Here is a 17,530-nt window from a genome sequence, read left to right on the forward strand (position 1 = left end):
ATAAAATAGTTCATAGATTTCCTGTAGACTTTACTAACACAAAAGAAAGTATCCTCTGTATAGTTCCATTTTCCCAGGAAACTAAGGTTTCTTCAGAACCTCTCCAGGTTCCCTTTAACACAGTTCTTTTTACAACAATGTTGCGGCCCTTTGACTCCCCGAAGTCCGACGTCCCTCGAGCAAACTTGTTTCTTCACACTCAACGTAATTCACATAGGGCGTTTGCCCACTCGGGTTTCGCAGGTCCCTGTAACAGCATTGTCTCCCAACCTTAATTCTAAGTGTTCGTACATTTCTCGTTCTGATATGCAGAGGCTGCTTGCCTGCTCTGGTTTTTCAGGATCCTGTAACCTTGCTGGCTCTCTCAACCTTAAAGCAAAGTGTTCATTTTGCTCTTGTTCTGATATACAGAAGTCACTTGACCGCTCAGGTTGCCCAGGCTCCCTCGTTGGCTCTCGCAGCCTTACTTCAAATGTCAGTACCACTGGGTGGTAGGTTTTCCGTTTGAGTGTTCGCATCCCAGTTGCCACTCATCTCCACAGCAAAAATCCTTCGAGCATAGAGATTGGGGACCTAAGCTCACCTCAGCGATCTGATCTCAGCAGCGGTTCCCAGGCTCTGACCCACCACAGTTTCCCCAGACGCCACCAGAAGAAACAGGTCCTTCCCCAGTCTCATCCTCTTTCCCAGATCTTGACTTCTAGGTCGAACGGGCTGCCAGTCCAGCTAGCTTTAGGCTTGCTCTCTACTCTGCCGCATGCTCGACGCTCGCCTCTGCGTAGGAATCCGCCTCCTCCCTGCGTAGGGGTCCCCTCTCCATTCACAGTTTCTCTGAGGGTTATGTACGTCATCACAGTGAAAAAGGGTGTGTCCTTCTTGGATTATAGTGCGCTGACCAAATCCTGCATTGCCTGGAGCCAAATAAAAGGAGGAAATAACACTAGTTGAAGTCATAATAGGATTAACAGCTTTAGCAAGTCCCATGTAGGGAGACAATGTAGTCCTGATTGGTAGGTCTGAGCTTTGCAACGGGTGCCGGCATGAGGATCCTCTGGACCAACTCTCCAGGAAGAAGTCCCCTTGCCTGGGTGCCTTGGAAAAACGGTGACTTACTCTTGTCCAGTTTTGACTTCGGTCACACAGAGGACTTTAAATGAGCCAGTGGAGCTCTTGACATTTTCTTTTTTTTTTTAAATCACACGCCACTTTTTAGTGACCTCAGAGTCAGGGCGTTGCACACTTCATAGGATCCACTGGTGGTCGGATCCCAAGCACTTTAAACAGAGCGTGTGTGGACCTGAGGCCGGGAAGGACCCCTGACATGGGACACCTGCTGAAGATACTCAGGACGGCCATGCATTGGGGGAGCAATGTATTAAAGGCCGGTTAGGAGTTGAAAACATGGGTAAATACAATTGCTTAGTGAATGGATATATGCTCGCATTGGGGCAGGTCCATTCCCATTGATGCGGAAAAGAGAACTGAGTTGAGGCAGAGGACGGGTCTAGTGTAGCCTGATCATGCACTACAGCCACACCCCTGCACACTTCAAATTTAAATGGGTAATGAGCTTTTTTTTAGGCCAAAAAGGTTCCAGTGCTGTCCTATACATTATGGAGGAAAGGGGATTGATGGTAAGAGTATTTAGAAAGTGTTGAAGGAGATTGAAGTAATCAAGGTTGCTAAAATGAGGGCATTGTTGAGCGGCTTGGCTGAGTGTTGATAGGTGCGGGGCAAAATCCTGTGGTCCTTGAACAATTGGTTCATGGCTCTAGATGCTATAAACGCACAAGAAAGATGCACCACTTGCTGTAATCTGTTTGGGGTCCCTGAGATGCAGACAAAGAGTGATAGAAATAGGACATCTGGGAGCAGAGGAAGAGGGAAAGTAGTAATTTTGGATGCAGTGTAACGCAAATTACTTAAGTTGAGGAATTAGGTAGAGCTGTACAAATCTTGAAAGCAAACAGCCAACAGACAACCAGTGATAGCGAAGAGGGTGCCAGAGGTCCATCTGGGCCAACACACAAACAATGAGAGGCCTACCAGAACGTTAGAAAAAGCAAAAGGATTGCTGGTGAAGGAACAAGAAATGAATGGAATGCTATGGGATAGGAAGCAAGTGAACTTTCTGAGCTGATACACAGTACGCAAGAGGACCATTGTTACCTGGATACAGTAAGCAAGAGACCAATAGTTGATGGGAGGCAGGAGTCAAAAGCAAGTAAGCAAAGAGCTAAAACAAGCCAGCTGTTGACCAGAATATAGAACAAGAGACCCTTCAAGACAATGTGGGTTTCGCTTTACTGGGATGTGATGAGCTTGCAGGAGCAGCAGGGAGTTGAAGTGCCAAGAAACTGGACACACATTCTTATACAAACAGACTATTAATGGGTTCTCCTGTAGCTCAATATTTAGACAGAAGACAAATCAAGTGAGGAAAATAGATGCTTCAAAACATTTTAAATAGACACTAGAGCACATTACCAGATGCTGGAAGAAGAGCCAGGAATACTTACAAATCTTGAAACTCTTCCAAGGACTTCTGTGGAGTGAACACACTCAGGAGGCCAATGATCTATAAGGATCACAGAAACCATATTAGAACAGCAGATGTGTCCTTGAACAAGTCTATATCAGCATAAAGTAAACAAGGTGTTTGCAGCACAAACTCAAGCCTTCTTTGAAGAGAATTACTAGAAGGCAGCTACCCTCCCTAAAATGTGAATACTGCAAAAAAGTAGGGCTGGGCAATATGAACCAAAATTAAAATATTGATCTTGTTGGGCTGAACGGCGATATGAGATAAATAACTTGATATTGTTTATGTGGGTTAAATGCTCAGTTTTGAGCCATTAACTAATAATTCAAAGGAATCATCCCCACTGAAGTAAAAAACAAAAAATAAAAGGAAACATGAGTTTGGAGGCAGTATTTAGAATATAAACTGTTAATACAAAGTGCCACATCATCTGCCTCCAAGCAAATTGCTACAAAAGGCAAGTGTGAGAACACTGGAAGCTGTGACAAACAATCAAAATCATAGGCAATTTTTCAAAAATGAACACCACATGCTTGTTCCCTCCAGACAAGGCTATTTGTTTTCTCTCATTAAAATGATGTATTCCAAAACTGCTTAAAACTCTACATACTATAGTATAGTATAGTATAAAATCCATAGAAACCACATTCATTTTAGTGCAATTACCGATGCCACCCCTAGCTTTACTCATCAACAACCAAAGCCTGTTGGGGACCCTGGGATGCCGCAGGCCAGGAATAAACTTGAAGCCTTCCGTCTCTCACCCCCCTTTATCCCCTCCCACCCCCCCGCCGAGCACTTTTTGCTGAACCTCTGGACCTTTTTCTTTCTATTCTGAATAATGGAATCCTTTTCCACTTCATTCTTATTTGCTCTGACTTTTGGAGTCTGTTCTCTGCGTTTTATCTTTACAACAGAGTCTGCTTTCCTCCATATCTCCTTAAAGGCATCTGTGTTTAACTTTTGCAGCACACATCACCTTATGTGCAGTGTTGCTCGGAACCCTTTAGGTTATCCTTTGAAATTAATTCCTTTTCCTTTTTAACTACAGTTCTTAAGGATAGAGTGATTCTTTGTATCCTTCCTAAAACTCTATACCATGACAGATTATCACACACCACCCTATGTGGAGTGCTAAGGGGTTACCTAGTATCCCCCTTCTTTCTGCTCCTGTGACTTTCTTGTCACAGACATCACTATAGTTATGGCTGAATGCAGTGGACGTGCTCTACCAACTATTGCGCTATTTTCTACCGCAGATTGTCTTTGCCGTTTCAGTTGTGCACAATAGGGTCACCTATGTTTTAACATGGTGGCTCCTTTCTTTTTTTGCCATTTCGATCATGGTTGTTCTTTCATAGCCCTTCTTCTACCATTCTGGGAGCAAGAGGTCTGTGTGTGTGTTTTTCCTTTGGCGGGAACCGTTGGGTGTCCCTCCAGGCTCTAGTGTGTCTGGGCAGGCAAGAAGTGGGGGAGGACTTATTCACTCCCTCTCGCCAAACCTGCAGTACCATCACCTCCTTCAAACTCCACCTCTGCATACCATCCTTCTCTACCCCTCACCCGTTCGCTCATTTGCTCCTTTTTTCTGCCCTCCTCACTTTTCCTCCGCTCCTACCTCTGTCGACATATCTCCCATCCCCATTCTATCTGCTCCTTCTATTTGTTCTTCTTCACTACCTGCACTCCACTTCACACCCCACTGTTCCTCCCTCTCTCCCTACCATATCTCATCTTCTATCTGCCATCACCTTGTTCCCCTTCATTCATTAAATCTTTCATCCTCTGTCTCAATTCCCCCACATCTCTGCCTCGCCACCCATTACAAAGTGAGAATGTTCACAGGTATCCTAGCATTTTTCTCTAAAAGGAAAAACACAAGACTCAGTTACGTTGTGATTCATGCCACGCACCTCTGCCATTTTCATGGTCCCAAGGTGCTCAATACACCCTGACAAGAGATGAGTAGGCCTTTAAACCCCACCCAGTCTGGCCTGCCCCTCACAAACCTGGACTGGAAGGTGCTCGAGAAGGCAGTTGTGTTCCCAAACCTATGCCAGGACCATCCGCTCACTGACCCCAACAGACATTTGCCATGACTAGGACCACTAGAAGAACTCAACTGAATGAGCACTGAGAAAAACGCCATAATACAGGCACCAACTAGGTAGAACCACATGCCACCCTTTCCACGTTCCCCATTCCAAATGCATCCTATTATCCCACTCACGCGCACCACCACACCAATGCGAGGAGTTCAGGGTGCGGAGGGGTTGGAGGGTTGATTTAGTGGCATCCTAACTCATACCGGACACCCGCAGACAAAGCATGAGCCTTTATCATCTCATCAAATACAGACTGCAAGGTGAAAAGCAGGCCATTTAGGTTGCCGAACCACTACCTGGTCCACCCCCTAACAGAACCAAGATCTAAAAGGTGTTTGCAATTGCTGTAAGATTTTCAACTACCCAACCGACCCTCAGATGCATAACATGGCTGGCCACCACAGTTCAGGAATTTAGCAATCTCACAAGAAAAACGTGGGCACCACAAGGTGGGGCAAATACCAGAGCCTTGCTATACAAATCCAATATAAATTACATTACTTTGGTTTCACAACCAATATATATTAATGCAAATCGGAAAATACATTGTACAATGTTATGCTGAGATTCACAAAAACTGGAATAGTGGAAACATCCTTGATTTATAGGGGACAATAATATGCACATAAATGCACTAATAGTTTAAGTTTCAGGACAATAACAGTTGCCATATGTGCTAATAAAAGCAGTATCTCTGCATGTACAACACTTCTCACAATTTAGAAATGAAAAAGAAACCCACAAGAGCAATGAAATAGGTTTTCATATTTTGCCCACCCTAAAAATATATATCAATAAGCCTCTAAATATTACATAAGCTGGTCAAGTGGTCTACCTACGAGGCTGGTGATATTTCACTCATTCACAAGAGAAGCCAAATCTATTAGGGCAAATATTTACTGAGGGTTCAAAATTTGCACTCACCAGTGGCTAGTGACAAAAGACTAATGGCGGGTGAGAAATGATGTGCTTTGTGTACGTTTAAAATGGAGGCGACAAGTGATTTTTTTATGGCTGGCTAGCAGCTTGCAATTTGAAATTGTGACCCATGTATACTGAACAAATAAACACCATCATTGTACAGGCATACAACGAGTCTGGGTGTCTACTTAATGCAGCATTAACACAACCCACAGTACTGTACACAAACAGCTAAGTATTACTTTGTCTAAGCAAATATTGCATGTACAATTTTACTTGGAAAAAGTCTGCTACAGAAAGAAAAGAAAATGGCAATGCAAAGTAAAGCAACGATCCAATAGTCTCATTTGTGACATTTTTTTGTGTGCATGTTATCAACAATATTCAAAAATATTTCATAAATTGCGTCTTTCCTTTTGCACAGTGTAAAAGGAAAGTATAGCCACCAGGATCAGGCTGTGCCTTAATCTCTAGCCCCAGGCCATCAGTGGATTTGTGGATCTGTGGCATGTATATAATTCTGGGTATGCATGATCAGTAGAAAATATGTGACTTTGAGGGATCTAGGCAGGTGCAATCGGATGTTAGGGTTAAGTGTTACGCATATTAGGAGGGGTTTTCTACACCAACTGCTTGTGCATAGAGGTTCGAGAGCAACCCAGGTTTCACCACACATTACTCTCACGGATAGTCGTGACTGATCAGTTAGGCTTCAATCTTGAGAGGAAGACACTTCTCTAAAGTACTGATGACTCACAACAGAGACCAAGGACAAAAGTGCACAAACAGTATACACTGAAAAATACCATTTAACAAGAATAATGTGCATTAAGCTAAACCATAATATAAGTAGCACCAATTCTATATTCATAAAAACAATAAGGTGTCCAATGTGGATACCACACACATTTTAAGTTCTATAATTGCATCACAAGATTTTATTCTGTTGAAAAGGGGACAGAAAAACAAAGATTAAAATATTACAGGCCTTATACATTATAATTCACAAACATACTGGTTCTTCCAAATGCCTGGCCCACCATGCTTAGTTGCAAGGAAGACGGAGAACTAACTATCCCTAAGGTTATCTATAGCTTGCCCTAGATGACGGTGATGGGCCACCTATCTATGATAGTGGATAGAAAAAGAACAAGAAACAATCAAGCACAGCATTGGAACACACTTTTTTAGTTTCGTCTATTTTCTTCTTTTTGTTCCTACCTTCCACAACACTAAGCATATCCCTCCACCTTCATTTTTGTCTACGATAAAACCTCCTGAGCCGGTAACTAGTGGTGAAACACAATCACAGTAGAGAGACCATACCATGACTTACGTGAAGTGAAAAAATGTGACTAAATTCAAAATAGATGTAAAAAGATTATATATAATCTTTTCCTGAAAAAAATAAAGAGTGGGGGTATTGCTCCAACTTATTATATCCCCTGTATGGGTCAACCAGTTTCAGCGGCATCTACTCATTATTAGCCGCACCTTCATCAGCACCAGATTGGCAGGGTGCACCAAGCACTACTGTGCACCATACCTCCTGCATACAGGGGTCGTCATTTTATTTTTGTTATCACTTTCCCTCCCATGGGTTCATTTTCTGGGGTGTAATTACTTCCCTTTGGTTGTTGTAAGGTTTCAAGTGCTATCGAGCTCCAAGTTAAAACGGGCTTGTCGCCGTGTGTGCTCGTTATTTACCTGTTCCACAGCCACGATTGATCGCAGTATCTACTGCATCTGATAAGAAGAGGGAAAGGTGATAACAAAAAAAAACGTTGAGCCCTGTAAACAGGAAGTATGATGCACAGAAGTATTATGCAGAGTAGATGTCGCTGAAAACGACTGACCCATGCAGGTGATATCAAAAGTTGGAGTAATACCCCCCCCCCCACTCAATTTTTCAGGAAAGGAAACAACCTTCCTGTATTTTATTGTATATATGGGGTTTAGAGACCCCGAAGGGTACCGAGTCCTCCTAGTCAGCACCTACAATGACGTCATGACTAACGCCATTGACCCCGTGGCCCCACTAAAGTTCCGTAAAGGTAAACCTAGAGCGCATCTGAACTCTTGGTACACACCTGAACTCAAACGTCTTAGAAAAAAGAAAGCCAAGATGGAAACCATATGGAAAACAACCCCATCAGCTGAAAATAAACCTAGTCTCACGACCATCTCCTCCCTTTACAAAAAAGAGATAATCTGTACTAAGAAGGAAGCTTACAATATGAAAATAGACAAGGCAGGATCCTCTGCCAAAGAACTCTTCACCATTCTGAAGGAATTAGAAAATCCCAACCCACCGACAGACACCTGTGTGAAACACAAACTTTGGTACAGTAGCATCCAAAATGCCCTTGCCAACAAAATCATTGGCCTTCAAACCAAAATTGAGGCCAGACGACTACAACTCTCCAATCGTAACTCCTCCACCCCCAGCATATCCACCCCTACCAATACCACCTCTGGCTTCACATTCAAAAAGGTCACTATACCGGAAGTCCAAAAAATTATAGCATCCCTCAAACCTTATAATTGCAAAGGGGACAGCTGCCCTGCACAGATCATCAAAGATGCAGCGAGAGACCTATCCCCCTTCATCTACAAACTTTTAAACCTATCCTTCTCCACCAACTCTATTACCTAACAATTTAAAACAGTCATGGGTTCTCCCTCTCCTAAAAAAACAATCCTTAGACCCAGCCATTCCCACTAATGACAGGCCTATCACTACGGTCCCCTTCCTGCAAAAAATCCTAGAGTTGCCTACTTGGAAATTCAGGATTACTTAGAGTCCAATCAACTGTTAGGGTTGCATCAATGCTTTCGACCTCAACATGGAACAGAAACTGCCCTTGTTGACCTCAAAAGTCAGATTGATGACATCAAAGACAAAGGTAAAGCGGCCATCCTGCTCCTTCTAGACCTCTTAGCAGCCTTCGACCTGGTCGACCACAAAATACTCTGCAACCACCTCTCATCTGCTGCCCATTTCTCCTCTTCAGCTGTCATGTGGATAAAATCCTTCTTAGCCAACAGAACCATGAGGGTCTTTTCACCTGCGGCTGCAGCAGACCCTATTCCCATTACTTGTGGTGTCCCACAAGGATCTTGTGTTCCCCCACCCTATACAACATTTTTACAAAACCTCTCTTTGACAAAATGGACCATCTGGGTGTCACCTACACCAACTACGCGGATGACACCCAGATACTCCTCACCATCTCTGGCAACTACAATGTCGACGTCACCTGGATTAACGAAATCTTCTCCATCATTCAGGCATGGATGGCCACACACGGCCTCTGCCTGAATGATGAGAAGACGGAGCTCCTCCTAGTCGGATCACCCAATAACTTACAGAAACTCAGCCCTGACTACACCAATATCATCATCAATGGTAACACCATCCCCGTCGTTAAAAATGTGAAAACCCTAGGCTTCTATCTTGATGCCAATACAAACCTTTCTAAACAAGTCAACATGACCGCCTCAACTACCGCCTACACTGGGAAACTGTTCTGACTTGAGTGTCGTGTAGACCGTTGAGACCTCCGTCCCCAAGTGACGCACAGGGGAACCAAAAGAAACCCGCTGTGCGACCTTTGGGGCCACAGGTGGGAGATGTTACTTCCCGGATCCACGGAACCTCTGGAACACCGATGCTGCTGCAAAAAGAACGAGGTTAAGTACCAGGCAAATACAATATAACACAAGAACCAAAGGATCTGAATAGTCTTACCTATCCGGTGTTTGGAAAACCCGGGAAACCTAGTAGGGAGGTTCGAGACTCAGATGAGAGGCGGTCCCCAGAACAAGAGGGAACGCAGACAAGCGTGGATACAGGATAAGCCACCTGTAGAGCTGAAGGCGTAACTTGAATTCCCAAAAGGGCAATGGCGTAGAAGTTCAACAAAGTACCAAAGGATGATCCGAAGACAGGTGGGGGTCGTGTCGAGATTCAGCAATAGGTAAGCAGTTCCAAGCAAAGGTACAAAAGGATAATCCGAGGGAGTCCAAGTGAGAGTTCCAAGATCAAGGTAAACCAGTAGTGTTATCAAACGTAGCGCCAAACAGGGTCTGAAGACAGCTGAGAAGCGATGAGTGCTCCGTGCATCAGGCTTTATATACTGTGCGCTTCGGGGTCATGTGACGTCCACCAAGGTCACGTGGGAAACGCTGCTCTGAATCACGTGAGCAAATGAACGATCGACGCGGAGGTGTTCCGCCTCCCCTTCTGCTGTATGTTCTCCATGGCAACTGCCAATGCAGGAAGGGCTGCAACCGAGCCCGTAAATTGTACCTGGTACGGAACTTTCGGTCCTTTCGGTAAACCAAATCACATGAGTCTCGAACCCTGGAGGGAGTCGTGTGGGAACCCGAGGAAGGTGTTGTGGAGATGTTAGCAGTGTTCTGGTGTGCAGAGGATCGTCTAACAGAAACTAATTAGAGCCTGCAGACCTTTTTTATCCACTAACAGCTGCCTCACACTGGCCAGGGCTCTCATACAATCTAAGCTTGACTATTGCAATAGCCTTTACCTAGGTGCCAACCAAGGTATAATCAATAAACTTCAGGTTCTCCAAAACAATGCACTGCGAGCAGCACTAAACATTCCTAGGAGAGAGCACATCTCCCCCATCAGAATGTCTTGCAAATGGCTCTCCATTCAACAAAGAATTGACCTAAAAATTCTTTGCCTTACCTACAAAGCCTTAAACCACCTAGCCCCCCCCCATCTCACCAACAAATTCACTTTGAAGCCGAACACTAGAATCACTAGATCCTCCAACACTCTTTGCCTTACTGTGTCCAGATTTACCACTAAAAGAGCCGGCGGCTCAAGCTTCACGGTCCTCGCCCCTCAACTTTGGAATACCCTGCCGTTGAATATCAAATCGACCGCATCCTTCCAACTGTTCAGGAAACTAGTCATTGGTTGGCTACTGGATAAAACCAATCCCAAGTCGGACCAAGACCACGATTTCTGTATATACTGTACATACCACTCAACTGTTTAATTGTATGCTCTAACTACCTCTGACTGTATATATTGTATATTACTTCTACAAAATGTATAAATGTAAATTCTATATATATTGTACTTTTGTAACCTGTCCTTAAGCACCCTTTTACTCCTGGGTCTGGAGCGCTATATAAATAAACAAACAAACAAACAAAACTGAAAACAAGGGCAAATACAAGTTGGATGCCTCAATGCCGTTTTCCCCTTTATGACATTTTTTTAAAAAATGTATATAGAATTTAGAGTCACATTTTTTTCCACTTCACATGAGGCATGGTATGGGTCTCCGTTTCCATGATCGTTGTGTTTCACCACTGGTTCGTTTAGGACGTTTGTTGTAGACAAAAATGAAGGTGGATGGATATGCATAGTGTGTTGTGCTAGGTAGGAAATAGAAAAAAAAGAAAAGAAATAGACAAAACGAAAAAAGGGTATTCCAATGCTGTGCTTGATTTGTTCTTGTTCTATGTACTATCATAGACAAGGTGGCCAATCACCATCATCTACGGCACAGTATAGATAACCTTAGGGATGGCTAGTTCGCTGTCCTCTTTGTAAGTGACCACTGGAGCACCAGATGTTTTGAAGAAACAGTAGGTTTGCGGGTTACCTGTCCATTTTTGGGTTAATAGTGATGTGAGCTGGAGGGCAGGTCCTTTTTTGCCTTCCTCTGTATAATGCTTACACATTATAAAGCCACAAGATCAAAGCAGCCAACACTAACATGAAAAGTCTACCCACAGCCCTAACCCTTGTCCAACAAGATTCACTAGTATGTAAGCAGTTTTACTTATTTAGGGGAGGTTTAAGACTAAACAAAAAGTTCTCCCATAGGCTAACGTAGGACAAAGTCAATAGGCATGTGCCCCTGTTTAAAGAATAGTTAAGAATGTACTTCCAGGTTGCCTGAAAAGGGGGCCAGCCACTTATCTGGGCAGTCAGGGGGACCCAACAGCCGATTCCTATGCCCGGGTCTCACCAAAGGCAAAGCACAGATGGCTGTAGGTAAAGATTTTACAGGTAAGGGGGGGAAGGGCAAGCAAGCCTTGGAGGGACTCTACGTGGAAGATTAACAACTCCCAGTCAGAAAAAAAGTTTGGGGAAACTACTTGTGCTTAGGTTTGCAGTAAAGGAGGCACAGATGTCATGGTGTAGAGATGAGTTGCTGAACTTCTGGATCCCAGCAAAGGAAGACCTCTTCTTGCAGTCCCATGACGCTGAAGAAGGGCATGTAATGCAGCTAGCAGAAAGCAGTCTTTGGGAGGCACAACCAGGATCTAGAGGCATAAGGAGAGGACAAAGGACTCCAGTAAGTCAACTCAGCCTAGAGGCTTAGATTTATTTATTTGTTTAGCGCACAAAAGCCAGAGGTATGTAGGCATTTAAGCTTAAGAGATTGGTTACAGTGCTTCTGGTTACAAGAAGGAAGCGCATGGAGTCAATTACATCACAAACAAAGTACAAAAAAAGTTCAAAGTGGGGACATTCATGGAGCCAAACCCCATGGATCAGCAAGCAGAGCCACAAAGAGCCCCTTGGCGATGATGCACGGCAAAGCAAGCAGTTCAGTGTCCAGGTTCTCAGGATGAGCAGACCTTCCAAACTGTGTCAAAAGAGAAAGATGGCAAACCAGTTGTCACAAATGGTTTAAGAAAGGCAGAAGTCTTCTCTTTAAGGGTATTGGCTCGGCCCATGGCCATTTCAGCAGCAGTCTCGGCATCTTCAAATTCCTCTTTGTGCTTTGGATTAGAGTTCCTTTGGTTCAACTAAATAAAGGCTCCAAACAATACCCACATTCAAATGGGCTGGAGGTGGATCCCCAGGCCCACTATCAGGAAGCATACACCATTCAGACTCTGACATTATCCAATCCTGGATGACTGGCTCAAAGACACTCTTGATAACAGTCAAGAGGAGACTGTGGATTAGGGTGCCTGAGGCCCTAAACCAATCTTCCCCAGTTTCATGCACGCAGCCACCCTTCCAGGGCTCTGGACAGAGTGTGCAATGAAGCATGACCATATATGGCCTTTCCTATCCCTGACAAGAAAGAAGACAAACAAGGTAGTGGTTCACAGATCACACTTATAAAAGGTTGCTATTTTAGCCACTGTAGTAATATGTGCATTGTTTATAAAGTTTAATTTGCTAGGGTTTTTCCCATGTGTGATTTGTGTACACAGTTGCCCATGGTGGAGAGAAGGTTTTGTAGATGGGTTTGTTTGTAGATATTGTATATGGGTGGAGGAGGTTAGCGTGCACATGACATCCACAATTTTCTCCACACATGCTTTGTGTATTTCACTTTATAACAACTGACAGAAGACGGGTTGAGATGTATTTTAACAGGAGGGGAGATGTAGCCCTTCACTGTTTTGGTGGAGGCATCTGTAAATATACCAATCTTAAGAGTTTTTCTGTATGAAAATGGCAACACCACAAGATTTATACTTTCTCCTTGATGATATTGTTGTTTGGCCTTTTTCCTGTCTTGCCAGGTTAGGAAATCCCATATTAGGTTTGTAGCTGGTCGTTGCATCAAAAGAACGACTGCAGGGCCTATCGGAAAAAGGATTCTGAATCAGCAACTCCTCATTCCAATCGGCCGACCCCGGCAGCCATTCTTTTCATGGACCAACCAGCGCCAAACCCCCACAGAAGGATCCAGCCGTTCGGGCCGATCAACCGATCTAGACAGATAATCCAGCACCAGCTGAAACGCGGCCGGTCAGTGCAGAGTTCGGAATATGTATGGCTGCAAAGTAAGGAACCACCTCAGGACCCAATGGTTCGAGTCTTTCTGGATGGCCAACCACTGCAAGGGGGCATGGTCCATGAAGATCCTAAACACACAACCCCAAAAATAATAACGCAGGGACTCCACAACCCATTTGATTGCCAAGCATTCTTTTTCAAAAGTGAAATATGGTAGTTCATGTGGCAGCAGTTTGCGACTCATGAAAGCCACCGGATAGAGGTTGACTTCAGTTCCTTGGGATAACACATATCCTGGAAGGCCAGAGTGCCGGGAAAAAGTAGGGTGCCGGGGACCCAATAGGGAGAATCTCTGTTTTGCTGGCATTGAGGCAGACGTCATTAGCAGTGCACCAGGCCTGGATGGCAGAGAGGCAGTCAGGGATGAAGGAGGGTGCCAGGGCGTCAGTGGGAGATATGAAGAAAAGTTGTGTATCTTCAGCGTAGCACTGGAAGTTGGGGGAGAAAGAGGAAATGAGTTGTGCCAGTAGAGAAAGGTATATGTTTAAGAGCCAGGGTGAAAGAATGGAGCCCTCGGGGATGCCACAGGTCGAGGAGGAAGTAGGGGAAGAGAAAGGGCCCAGAATGGTTTTGGAGCAACGGTCAGTTAGGAAGGAGGTAAACCAGTCCAATGCCCACTTCGAGATGCTAAGGGTGTCATGGAGCCTTTTTATGAGGATGGAATGGTTCACTGTGTCAAATGCAGAAGAGAGATCAAGAAGGATGAGGACAGCATGGGAGTTGGAGTCGAGAGGTGAGAGCAGTTCTTCGTGTGTGTTCAGAAGAGCAGTTTCTGTGCCTCTGGAAGCTCAGAATCCAGACTGGTGGTCACGTAGGCCGTCAACAAGTTCACTATGAGAATTGAGTTGGGGGAGGGCCAGCTTCTCGAGCAGTTGTCCCAGGAAGGGTGTGATGGAAATGGGGCGGTAGCTGGCTGGGCAGGAAGGGTCTGCAGAGAGTTTTTTTTAAAGAGGGGTTGTACAATGGAGTGCTTGAGGGAAGATGGAAAAGAACCAGTAGCAAAGGAGTGGTTGCAGAGATGAGCAAGAGCAGGGGCGAGACAGGCAACATGTTCCTTAATGGTTCTGGGGGAGCATGGGGCAACCTGTTAGGAGGAGACATTCATGGAGTTGACAACTCTGGTGACTTCTTCAGGGGAGACAGGAGAGGAAGGAGGAGGGTGAGTGGTAGCATTGGCGGTGGGCAGCGTTGGAAGAGTGCGTGACAAGGCTGTTCAGTATGTCCTGGGTTTTGGAAGTGAAATGAGAGGCGAGTGCATTGCAGAGGGCCTGTGAAGGAGTAGGGGCAGAAGATGCTGCGGATGGGCTGGCAAGTTCCCTGCAGATTTTGAAGAGTTCAGCCGGGTTATCGGACCCATTGGACACTAGTGCCTGAATGTGAACTATTTTTTTGGCACAGATGGAGAGTCCGTAGTGTATCTGGATCAGGCGGCAGGGCAGTTTGTCAGAGGGGAAGCCTGAAGTGTGCCACTTCCGTTCAGCAGCGCTGCACTTAAGTTTTTGGTCTGCAAGATCAGAGTCGTACCAAGTGTTACGCTTGGAGGCAGGTTTCAGGCGGATCCTCATGACTGGGGCAAGGATGTCAAGGGTGTTGGTGATGGATAGATAGAGGTTGCTGAGGGCAGAATCAGCGGTAGCTTCTGTGTTGGGTGTGTCAGGGGGAATGAAGGTGGAAGCGAAGGCAGCTGCTGACACTCATTTCATCGGACGGATGTTCATGAACGAGTTTGGCAGAGCTTTATGAGGAGTTGTCAATGGGTCATAGGGACCCAAGTGGGAGGTGAAGAGAGAGTGGTCAGACCAGGAGAGAGGGGTGACCAAGGGATTAGAGAGGGTGAGGTTGGAGCGGATGATGGCATATAGCATGTGTCCAGCAGGATGGGTAGGGACAAAAGGAAGACTGGAGAGGGATAGAGGGGAGCATAGGTCAGTGAAGAGGGTGGTTACTGTGCAAGGGGAGTGTAGGTGGATGTTGAAGTCACCTAGTAGTAGCCGGTTGGAGGTGGTAGAGAGTAGGGAGGAACAGAAGTCTGCCCACTCAGAGGAACAGAGATGAAGTGCCAGGGGGCTGGTAGATGGTAGCAATGTTCAGGGTGGAGGAAGGAGGAATCACCAATTTGCATACTAGGCTCTGAAAGGACGAATAGTGCTCAGTGGGTAGGATGGTGGAAGGAATCCATTCTGGGAAGATGAAGTAAACCCCACCGCCAGCACGGTGGGGTCGAGGCTTTGAGGTGATCTTAAAGCTGTCCGGGAGGAGTGAGTCAAAGGAAGTAAATGAGCTGGCATTGAACCAAGTTTTGGTGAGTGCAAGTATGTCCAGGTCAGTGTCTTCAAGGAGAAGGCAGATGTCAGCAGAGTGTTTGATGGCTGAGCGTGAGTTGAGGGTCACCAGGTGGAGACAACTGCTGCCTTTGAAGGTTTTTTGAGGCAGAGTGACTGGACATGGGGCATCCGTCTGGAGTGGTGGAGCAGAGGGTGTAAAAGGGGGGGAGGCAGGGGGAAGGAATGAAAATGAAGCAGGTAGAAATACGGTATTAATACGACCAGAAAGCACAGCACCAGAGACTGGTCGAGAGTTCAATGATGCTCTGTCGTAACATATCCTCGATTTCGTCTTGGATCTCGTTTCTCTTAGCTTCCGGTATTCGGAATGGGTTGTAGCTGTATTATTTTCCCTGGTACACTATCAATGGAGTGGTCAATAACAGTTGTCCGTCCGGGTAAATTGGAGAAGATGTGGGCCAGGGCACCTTATGTCTCTAGTACCATGTTTATTTCTTGAGGGGTTAAGTGCTCACCCCACTGTATCTCGTCTAGGCCATATGCCGCTTTAAAGGGACAGAGTTCCAGGTGCTCTTCTTCAGTATTTAGGACCAGGGACATTAGTGTCACCGGTTCGGCCCATTCCTTCAAAAAGCTGACATGATAGTTCTGTTCCTTCTCTTGGCGGTCGGGTTGCTGAACCAGATAATTCACCGGACCCAAGACCGCTTTGATAGTATAAGGCCCTCTCCATTGGGCTAACATTTTGTTATTAGAAGGCAGCAAAACCACCACCCGATCTCCGGCATGAAAGGTTGTCATAAGACTATGGCAGTTATGGTGGCATTGTTCTCATCTGGGGAATTATCCCAAATTGGTGGTAGCAAGTTCACTCAATGAGGTCAGATGAGACCGAGTTGTGTTACATAGTCTGAGAGGAACGCCTCTCCCTGGTCTTCCCTCTTCCCAGTCTTCCTTAATAGTGTCTAGGATGGTTTGGGGCCGGTGACCGTACAAAAGCTCAAAGGGAGAAAACCCCATAGATGATTGCGGGGTGTCCCTTAAGACCACTAGAATCCACGGTACGGCATAGTCCCAATTCCTTCCTGTTGAGGCTGTGACTCATTTGATCATTTGTATCAGAGTTTTGTTGTATTGTTTGATGAGTCCATCAATTTGATGATGGTATATGGCGGTCCATAACTGTCTTATCTTCAACTGATGACAGATTCTTTTCATAATGTTGGACATAAAGTTTCGTCCCTGATCGGAAACAATCTCCTGTGGTATTGCTACCATGGCAAAAAACAGAATGAGTACATCACATACTTGGGCGGCCGACGTGCCTCTCATAGGGAACGCCTCAGGGTATCGAGTGGCGTAGTACACCACCACAAGCAGATACTGATATCCTCGACTGTTAGGGTCAAGACAACCTACAATGTCCATCCCTATGCAATGAAAGGGCTCCTTTATCAGGGGCATTTGCTGCATTGGGGCTTTTGGGGGGACATATGGGCTGCTTTTTTGAGACACAGGACACCCCTGACAGTGCTTGTGGGTTCATCATGGGCTAGCTGAATCCCCAATTATCTAAAGTCCTGGGGGACCAGTAGCTGTTCCAACACCTTGGACTGGTCGTCCTGAGTGATCCGATAATACAGCCCCTTCTTCTCCTTGAACCTCGGGCCGGTAGCGGTCGGTATATCTCTGGGGTCTAGAGCCTGTGTGCAGGATCTTTTCAGGGTGGGGTCACTTTGCCCTGTGGCTTGAAAGGATGCTTCCCTCCCTTTGGGTAACCAGTCAATCACACAATTCAGGCCAGGGGGCAGCTCCATTTCCTTTTCTCTTCTGAGACTTGTTTACGTACCCTCATCTGGGGAAGGTC

General features: G+C 45.5%; 1 protein-coding gene across 7 annotated transcripts in view; it reads right to left on the reverse strand.

Annotated features, from left to right (window-relative positions):
* MAPK8 (mitogen-activated protein kinase 8) overlaps positions 1-17,530 on the reverse strand; it is a 956,840-nt gene that overhangs the window by 573,193 nt on the left and 366,117 nt on the right. For all 7 annotated transcript variants that reach the window (XM_069611178.1, XM_069611175.1, XM_069611180.1 and 4 more), the window contains exon 5: positions 2,520-2,578. In XM_069611178.1, the coding sequence (XP_069467279.1) occupies positions 2,520-2,578 (59 nt within the window). The remainder of the gene's footprint in view (positions 1-2,519; positions 2,579-17,530) is intronic.

Source organism: Ambystoma mexicanum, chromosome 8 (genome assembly GCF_040938575.1).
Source record: "Ambystoma mexicanum isolate Mex_15411 chromosome 8, UKY_AmexF1_1, whole genome shotgun sequence".
NCBI classification, from domain to species: Eukaryota; Metazoa; Chordata; class Amphibia; order Caudata; family Ambystomatidae; genus Ambystoma; species Ambystoma mexicanum.